Raw genomic sequence first — 10,408 nt, 5'->3', positions numbered from 1 at the left:
TATGAAATGTTAAAATAAATAAAAGACAACAAAATACCTCTGGGCTGGGCCATGTCCACTAATATTTAAGGAACGATCAAGTGTGTGAACATGGTTTTTATTATATAATAGATGAAAGTTTGCACGTTAGGTTTGTACGCAAGCTTGTCTTTGAGTAGTGGAAACCCACTGAGATCTAAATAAACGCCGAAGTTAAGTAAGTTCTAGCCATACCTGGAAAAGCCTGGGAACAATTGTAGAATTAAAAATCGAGGTAGTTTGAGGATCTATTCTACAGAAAATAACAGTGTGATTACTTGCAACCTGCTAATTTCCCCCATCGGATTTTTTTTTTCCATCCGGGGATTTTCCTTCCATTTTCAACTATATATATAAACTATTGTCTAGTCCCCTGGTTCTCAATTAATTTATCTGAAGGGTCAAATTGTTTGTAGAGTTGATCTGACGGGCCAACGATAATCTCCGAGTTGCGAGCAATTTATTATACTTTATAAACCTGTAAAACTATTGGGTACAGTGGCCGAATCCGCCTGCTAGCGCAAAAGTTGTTTCTTTTGGTCATTTAAAATTTTGTTTTTGATTTTACTACACTGCAACATTATAAGACGCGGTATTCATTGTAATTATAATGTATTGAAACCATAAGATTTAATTATTATTTGGCCAAAAGAAGAAGGCACTTCAAGAAATATTTCTTGTCTGTTGATGATCTCAAATCGGATGGCAGAGAGGTTAAGGCAGCGGCGTGGACAGACGAGAGTAGCTGAGTACCGTGTAGCTCAGACATGATAAGGCACTAAGAACCGGGGGTGGGGGGGGAGTTACGAGCTAGTCCACATCTCTGGCTTTTTGAGACTTTGGTACAAAGCGCTACATAAATCTAACTACATTATATCAAAGATAATAAGTAGCAGAAGATAGAGCAGCTTCCCAATATAGAGAAACATCCGTTCGAAAGGCATTGTGGGTACACAGAGAGCAATTTTACCCCGTCCGCGCGGAGGCGCTATATAGTAATAATAAAAGCGCTGCTCTGGTTCTTTTGTTTCCTTAGTTCCTCCACTTAGTAAAATATTCAAATTTTACCCCATTCGCGGGAGGGCGGATGCTCCATCAATTTTAATGCAAATACGCGGAACAGCTCATTCTTTTGCTATTTAAGTTCTTTGATAATATTACATAATTTCTTACTTGCTAAAATCATCAAAAAACAAATGTGAGTGGCGCCAAGATTTGCTCAACGGTAGGGGAAAGAGCAATATCACTGGGATAGCAATATTACCCAATGGAAGCACAAGTGGGTGGGGGTAAACCAACCAACAGCGATAAACATAACATGTTATATAAGCAATATATGAAATATACATCCTGTGAACATATAAATATATAATATCAACAAACATAAAATCAGCACATACAAAAAAATATTCATATCACTGATCAGAATAATAAGTTATCAACATTTTTTGGTTACAATGTGTATATATCTGCTTTTAAAATTTTGTAGTTAAGAATTGAACCACTTTGGAAACCAAATACTATGTATTGAAAGTGTATATTTAGTATAAAGAAAAAATAAATAAATACAAAATCTGTTCCAGAGACTATGGGAAAAACTTCCAGAAAATAAAAAAAAATTCCCTTATTATTGACTCCTTCCCAACATTTCTGCACTCTCATCAATCACACGTATTATATTAGAGTCCCAGCTCTTAGTGGTATTGCGCAGTCTATCGGACAGTCCTCTCCATTTACTCGCCTCCCTCTTTCCCTCTCCCCCCCCCCCCCCCCCATCTTTCTTTTTGTTAACTTTAATTGCTTGATTTTTACAGTTTTGAATGTTTTTATGTATATTATTTAGTACTGTATAGAGTCTATTTATATTACCGTATATTTTATTGTCAAGATAATTTGAGAGTATGGAACCTTAACTTTTGTAACAGTGATCAAAGATAATAAATAGCAGAAGATAGAGCAGCTTATCAATAAAGTGGAACATCCGTTCGAAAGGCATTGTGGGTACACGGAGAGCAATTTTACCCCGTCCGCGCGGAGGCGCTATATAGTAATAATGAAAGCGCTGCTCTGGTTCTTCTGTTTCCTTAGTTCCTCCACTTAGTAAAATGTTCAAATTTTACCCCATTCGCGGGAGGGCGGATGCTCCATCAATTTTAATGCAAATACGCGGAACAGCTCATTCTTTTGCTATTTAAGTCTTTGATAATATTACATAATTTCTTGCTTGCTAAAATCATCACAAATGTGAGTGGCGCCAAGATTTGCTCAACGGTAGGGGAAAGAGCAATATCACCGGGATAGCAATATTACCCAATGGAAGCACAAGTGGATGGGGGTTATTTTTATTTTATTCATTCAAAAACCAACAGCGATAAACATAACATGTTATATAAGCAATATATGAAATATAAATCCTGTGAACATATAAATATATAATATCAACAAACATAAAATCAGCACATACAAAAAAATATTCATTCCACTGATCAGAATGGCCGCTCATCACCAGAGATCATCTCTCCGGAAGCTCCAACAATTTTGGAGTGCTTATTAGTCTGATACTCTGTAAAAATTACATTGGATAATTTTATCTGACGAATCATGTTGACGTCTTGAGTGAGAGAGCTCTGTCTGACATGGGGTCCTGTCACCGCAAGTGGCGCCACCCGGTTCGGAATATCGTGTTAATTTCGTTCCTCGCAAACTAGTTTGTTGGGAATTGACGGTTGTTAAATGACACGAAGAGTAGTAAGCGTAGTCGTCGAATAATTAAATTGCATAGTCCTAACCAGGCTTTACGTATTTCAATTTAAAAATTAAAGCATAGTTTGACACATTTTTCTATGTTTTACCTACTTGTTTTTCCTGGCAAAACCTAAAACACTTCGCACAAGGTGTGCCGATGATACAAAAGCATTATCCAATCAATTCGCAGATTGATTCTTGATGCATTCACAAGTTTGCATCCGGTTCACATAAGAAATAGAGGAAAGCAATCAGGTTATCTCTATTTAACATACTTGCTCTTTTGGCCTATTAATTTCACACCTATTTCCTAGCGGCAATATTATTTCTGGTAAGGAAGGACGCGCTGATTTTATTACAGCACCACTCTTGCTCTTGTACAGTACGTTTGCGCTCAGTGTCCATTCATGATTCTCTTTCAAATAATTATTATGCGCCGCCTACTTTTATATTAAATTCTCTTTTACAGTTATTGGTAGCATAACAGGCCTATTTCATTAAATATATTTAATTTAATTAGCGTTATTTATCTATCATAATAACTTTATATTCATTTGCGGATATATAAATAATAATTATATAATTGTTTAAACTTTTATATACAGTACATTGAATGCTATTTCTTATTGTCTTAGCATTCTCTTTATCTTGTGAAAACTATCGTGCAGTAACATGATATTTCTTGTAAAACAAAAACATTATGACGAGTTGCTCCATCACCCAAATATTATCATTGGCCCATCAGATTAATTCAAAAAAATATGTTGGCCCTCTAAACAAATTAGGTTGGTATTACCTTTGTTTTGCAAATAGGTAGTTGATGAATACCACGACTCTAAGCGAGGAAGGTGTGGCTTCTTTTGGTGACGTCATCCAAAATTACTATATACCCTTGGTTGCTAATTAATTTGTTTAAAGGGCCAAAATATTTCTTTTTGTGTTGAGCTTTGCTTTGCAAAGATCTTGTGCCACAAATGTATTATATAGAGGGTGGCAGACTTTATCGATATTTATTGATATTGCAGAAACTGCTTTGATATTGCTATATGTTATGGTCCCGTGTTAAAATTATTGTAAAATTATAACAAAAATTAATTCTAATGTTACAACAAATTAACTTATATTCAATCAATCAATTTAAAAACTGAAAGAAATCCCTCTTTGGTTCTGTTAGTACCACAGGAATATCGAATAATGTTTACCGCATTGACGCACCTTTTTATAGTTAATCCCTCCCGGAAGACTAGCCTCATAATATCAGTGTACTATAAATATAAGTCTATGTTACCCTCAGTTTTTGGTAATTCTTAATCGAGTTGGCCATTCAATTAGAAGACAAAGAAGATGTATCTCCTTAACTTAATCCTGGCCTTGTCTATTGTAGGTACTTTACAAGAAGATATTGACTCGTCAACAAACTCTGTTTCACTCAATTCGGTTATTTCAGAAGGTAAACACAATCATTATTTATTCCTTTTTTTTTATTATACTAAAATGAAGTTTACAATGAAGACATACTTTCTTCAGTGGATGTCCAACAATATTCTAAAATGGATAGTATATGAATGATTCAAATTAACGGATCTTGGATTTAGGTTTTATTTGGAATCGCTTTAAAATCAGTTGCACACATCCATTTGATGATGCATCTGTATAACCAAAAAAAGAAAATATAGATTGGAACAATCAAAACAAATATATACCAAACCAGAAAAAAAATACAGTATCAGTGCATCAGTCAAAATAATTTCTTTTAGGAGACAAAAATATTTTGGGATGAAGCATTCATTGAATGGAAATTAAATTTAAGAGAAATAAAATTTAAACCCATAATACTTAAACAAATAATTAAAACAACTTATGATTTCCTGTAATTGTATAGTCACCCATACGACCTGAGCTTATAGACCACCTAGCAAAAGGGTTACTTCTCTATGTCGACGATACAAGAATTTATAATTTTTAAAATAATAATAATAATAATAATAATAAACAATATTAATAATAATAATTATATTATTATCATAATTATTATTATCATTAGGCCAATTATTAGGCATGTTGTTGTTGTTATTATTATTATTATCATCATCATCACCGACGTTATCATCATACTTATATACTGATATAAGACAAAGAAGATGGATCTCCTTAACTTGTCTATTGTAGGTACTTTACAAGAAGATATTGACTCGTCAACAAACTCTGTTTCACTCAATTCGGTTATTTCAGAAGGTAAACACAATCATTATTTATTCCTTTTTTTTTATTATACTAAAATGAAGTTTACAATGAAGACATACTTTCTTCAGTGGATGTCCAACAATATTCTAAAATGGATAGTATATGAATGATTCAAATTAACGGATCTTGGATTTAGGTTTTATTTGGAATCGCTTTAAAATCAGTTGCACACATCCATTTGATGATGCATCTGTATAACAAAAAAAGAAAATATAGATTGGAACAATCAAAACAAATATATACCAAACCAGAAAAAAAAATACGGTATCAGTGCATCAGTCAAAATAATTTCTTTTAGGAGACAAAAATATTTTGGGATGAAGCATTCATTGAATGGAAATTAAATTTAAGAGAAATAAAATTTAAACCCATAATACTTAAACAAATGATTAAAACAACTTATGATTTCCTGTAATTGTATAGTCACCCATACGACCTGAGCTTATAGACCACCTAGCAAAAGGGTTACTTCTCTATGTCGACGATACAAGAATTTATAATTTTTAAAATAATAATAATAACAATAATAAACAATATTAATAATAATAATTATATTATTATCATAATTATTATTATCATTAGGCCAATTAGGCATGTTGTTGTTGTTATTATTATTATTATTATTATTATTATTATTATTATTATTATTATTATTATTATTATCATCATCACCACCGACGTTATCATCATACTACTAATATTGTGTATTTTTCCTTTGGCAATGACATCAACAATGATTTTACTGCAATGCAGTAAATTCAAAAAAAGATAACACAAAAGAAGAAAACAAATTATGTAACTGCATGCTATCACTTTCTTTATTATTTCCATTATCAATATTAATATTGTCTCTTGTTATCGGTATCATTATCGATATCTTTAGCTTGATCGTTATCGTTTATTACTGAATTGATCCTGGCCCTGTCTTTTATAGGTACTTTAGAACAAGATAAAGACGTGTCAACAGGCTCAGTCAGTTTGGAAGGTAAACAAACATTATTTGGATATTCAATTTCAAAGCTTATTATTTCGTTATACTAAAATAAAAGTTTGCAACTTTCAAAATGATCCATAATACTTACACAAGGAAATTATGATTAACTATAACAGTAACTGTAGAATCACCCAATATGACCTAATACTACCCAACTATAGGGTTACTTCACCGTGCCGATGATACAATAATTTATTATTATCATTATTATTATTATTATTATTATTATTATTATTATTATTATTAGGCCTTATTATTATTATTATCAGGCCTATTATTAGGCCCATTATTATTACTGTATTATCATAATTATCATCATCATCACCGACGTTATCATCATACTTATATACTGATATTGTGTATTTTTAGCCAATTCAATCGGTCAGTTCAATCTTTGAAAATCGATAGTATATGAATGATAAAAATTAACGGAAAAACATAGTAGTAAGCTGTGATATAAAGAAATAAACATTTGAAAATGTTCGACAAAACTTACACAAATAACTTATGATTATGATATGGGTTTAGTGTGCATATGCCATACGACTACCTAGCTAGCTATAGGGTTGATTCACCAAGGCTAGCACCACCCCCCCCCCCCCCCCCAAAAAAAAAACTAAGAGAGAAAAAAAGAGAGAAGAAAAGAAAAGAAATGGGAAAGGCCTACTCCAAGACAAGCGATTTAAATACCATGTACAAGTGCTTATGCTAAAGCATTTTTAACAATGATTTTTAAACACAGCTCGGTGCTTCGCACGTCGCATTATTATTATTATCATCATCACTATTTACGTTGTCATAATTCTGATAGTAGGGAGGTTCCGTAAGCTTACGAAAACGATAACGAATACGGTTACGTCATCGATATTTTAGTCGATCCATCGCTTACAGTAACATATCTGTCACAGCATAGGCCATCTATGCCTTTTACATGAGTCAACGATCATATTCATCTCGTATAATATGTATTTTCAAGAATGTCTTAGCCACAAATGACGATGATGGATATGACGTATTCGTGTTTGTTATCGTTTTTTATGGTTGCTAACTAGTGTGTATTTGCCCCTTGTCAATGACATAATATAATTTACTATTTCTTTCCAACAAGATGCCTACGTGTCAACAGACTCATGTTCAATAAGTCCAGAGGAAGGTAAACACAAACATTATTTTAACATTCATTAATTAGTTATTGCAAAATTATTTTTCTTTGATGTTTGATATTTTTTTTGCTTTAAAGATTTTATCTTATAATTTTAATGTTTCATATCAATTTGTTTTTATATAATATATTTTTATACTGAAATACAAATTATATTTTCTATTTGATGTTTTATGTAAGTATAATGTGCTAAACATGTTGGCGGAAAACAACACAGCAATAAAGTTTTGTTTTTGTCTATCCTGTCACCGACAAGGGGTTACTTTTGTTTTCATGTTCCTTAATTGTTTGTTTAACTGTTTTATGATATTGATATTAATATTGAAAATTAAATGAAACGAAAAATTAAATTTGTTCAGTTAAATTACAATCAACATAGGCCTACTATATTCAGTGACGTAACGATTGGGCCGGTGGACTTATGGCTTTGTAAGACTGGGGACCCTTTTTGGACCCCGGTTGTCAATTCCATTGTGAGATTTTAGATGTGCTCTTTTTTTAATCATGTTTGTCATTTTATTATAAATGTTTTTAACGATAAGTTAAATGATATGATATCGGTGGCGGATCTTGGAATTTAAAATAGAGGGTGCGGGGAGGACTTTCAGAGATGGAAGGTCAGATACCATCTCAGCCCCACCCCCAAATAATTGGGGCTGAGGTAAGAATATGTATGATAGTAATACCTGTTGTCGATTCGATGATGGGGATCATCCAAAGTCTCCGTAAAGGGTAGAACGCGATGTGTTTCTTGGAGCCTTTAAAATACACCTCGCCATTTGCATTTGCAGCCTTTCAATTTTTTCAAGGTCACTTTTGCTTCCATTTACCCACACCGCACTTGTGTAATTGATAGATGGAAGTGCGATCGTTCGCCACAGGATGTTACCATAATACACTCCATTAAAATTATTGAGATTATTGATAATTGGTTTTATATAACCAATAAGACGATTTCCTTTCTTAATTACATATTCGCCATGATTATGATCATTCATATTTCTTGAAAAAAGTACACCAAGGTACTTGTATATATCTGTTTCATTTATGCTGTAATCACCTAATTTCCAAACTTTGTTTTTATTTACCCTTTTACCTATGACCATGACGTTGGACTTCTTATAATTGAAATTCAATTTCCATTGTTTTGCAAATTTAGTCATCCTATGCGTCGTGCAACGAGCGAAAAGGATGGAACGAAAATGCAAATGAACGGTGGAACAAAATATCCATGAGTGACGAAATGGGTAAAATAACCAATGTCACGTGATACGAAATCCACCAATCAATTGACAAGTATCTATTTAAGAGTTTTATACAGATTGACATTACCGATTATGCGACCATTTCTTACTATTTATATTTTGTTATTATTTTGTTATCACTATTAACGTTTCACAATATTTAATGAAATGATTTTGAAGTAATACACCTCTGGTTTATGAGGCTGAATTTTAATTAGGGTTAAAAACGTTATTATTTCGATTTTTCTTTCTCTTTTTTATTTTACAGTGTGCGGAGTTGTAACTTCTAAAGTACACCATGCAAGTTATAGCGACAAAAGAGCCATCGAGGGTTCAGCTCCATGGGCAGTCCGTTTGTATCACATAACACCACGAAGATTTATATGTGGGGGTAGCATACTGAATTATGAATGGGTTGTTACAGCTGCTCATTGTCTAGGGCCTATTCACGGACCTGAAGACGTTTCAATTACAATCGGTGATTATGACGTACGGTATAAAGACCCAGACGAAGAAATATTAAATGTGTCGCGCATAATTACCCATCCCGAATTTGAAAAAAAGACTTTTAATAATGACATCGCCCTAATTCGTTTATCAAGTAAAATTCGTCGTTTTACAAATTACGTGAGACCGGTCTGTTTGCCGAGTGTGTGTCTCGGAACCGGTTTGAAGACACCTCATGCTCTTATGCGATTCCACGGCTGGGGTTTAATTAGGAATACTGGACCTACTCCGGTGTATATGAAAGAACTCACTTTACCCTTTTTGGAATTTACGGCTTGTGAAAAATCAGCAGAACCGTTTCCTGCGGCGCAGATAACAGAAAGTATGATATGTTTAGACCATGATGACGACGGACTTGGCAGTTGTTTTGGCGACGGTGGCACTGGACTTGTACGTAAATACTTGGGTCGATGGTACCTGGTTGGTATCAATAGCTGGGGTATAGGCTGTGGTGTACCCGGTAATTACGATTTCTTTACAGATGTTGTTAAATTTCGAAAGTGGATTATCGAGAGCATAAATGATGGATAAGTTTATAGCTGCAAAAAAAGTGTCTGGTTTCCTGCTATTAATTTTACGTTTGATATAGGCTTATTACTAAAAAAAATACAAATTGCTTTACACACATTGTAAAAAAGTCTAACTCAAACGTAAAAACAATGATAATATTTACCTTCATAACAATACTATAGAATGTAAAACTGAAATCTCTTTTCTATTTCTATAAAAATTTCAAAATTTGTATAATAAAAAATACTAACAATGTTTACTGCTATAAATAATATTTATACATCTCCATTTTCAATTGCAATACCATTTGGGAAGGAGATTTTTCTGCTTCCAATAACTTTCAATTCACATAAAGGTCATTTTTTTAAATTTCATGTTAATTCTCATAGTGAACCTTTATATAACGCATTTCACTGAGAGAGCACAAGAATACTCGAAATTTTCTATCAAATAAATGATATTATAATATGATATATAATGTTGCTTTTTCTGGTATAATCCATTTGTGTGCTTTTAAATATTTCTTAATTGCCGAATGTACTTGTGATTTTTTTTTATGTCTATGCTTTGACAAATATTGTAATATCCAATCAAATAAAAAGAAAGTTATATTCAACTTTTAAGTCTGTGAGTGCCATTTCCCGCCAATCAGAGGAGCCACAGTCATAAATGTCATTACCTTAGCCCTCTTTGGTGGTCCTCTATTTCAAATTCCTGGATCCACCACTGATATTATATAATTTATTTGTAATTCATACGCCACTGAGTATATCCGATAATTCAGATGATGATGATGTTAATTTTTTTCGGAAGTTTATTTTTTGAAAAATATTGTAACATCCAATCTTTTTTTTTTTTATTGCAATAAAGATTAGGCATATTTTTATTTTCAACGTATATGCTTTTAATTTGTATATACATAATTATTATTATTATTATTATTATTATTATTATTATTATTATTATTATTATTATTATTATTAT

At 32.4% G+C, this 10,408-nt stretch overlaps 1 protein-coding gene across 2 annotated transcripts; it reads left to right on the top strand.

Moving 5' to 3' along the window:
• The first annotated feature begins 4,081 nt into the window (after positions 1-4,081).
• Positions 4,082-10,307, top strand: LOC117115125 (anionic trypsin-2-like). 2 transcript variants are annotated; one of them, XM_033258814.1, is made up of 5 exons: positions 4,082-4,213; positions 4,933-4,998; positions 5,942-5,992; positions 7,110-7,154; positions 8,676-10,307. In XM_033258814.1, exons 1-5 carry the CDS (start codon positions 4,108-4,110, stop codon positions 9,443-9,445), a joined length of 1,038 nt encoding a protein of 345 aa, XP_033114705.1. In that variant the 5' UTR covers positions 4,082-4,107; the 3' UTR covers positions 9,446-10,307. The 2 variants fall into 2 exon arrangements, with proteins under 2 accessions (XP_033114705.1, XP_033114707.1); XM_033258816.1 differs by lacking the exon at positions 4,933-4,998.
• Positions 10,308-10,408: the final 101 nt, after the last annotated feature.

This window comes from Anneissia japonica, unplaced genomic scaffold (genome assembly GCF_011630105.1).
Source record: "Anneissia japonica isolate Jap-2015-1 unplaced genomic scaffold, ASM1163010v1 scaffold24_len2511860_cov200, whole genome shotgun sequence".
NCBI classification, from domain to species: domain Eukaryota; kingdom Metazoa; phylum Echinodermata; class Crinoidea; order Comatulida; family Comatulidae; genus Anneissia; species Anneissia japonica.
This window is presented reverse-complemented; position numbering and strand designations above follow the sequence as displayed.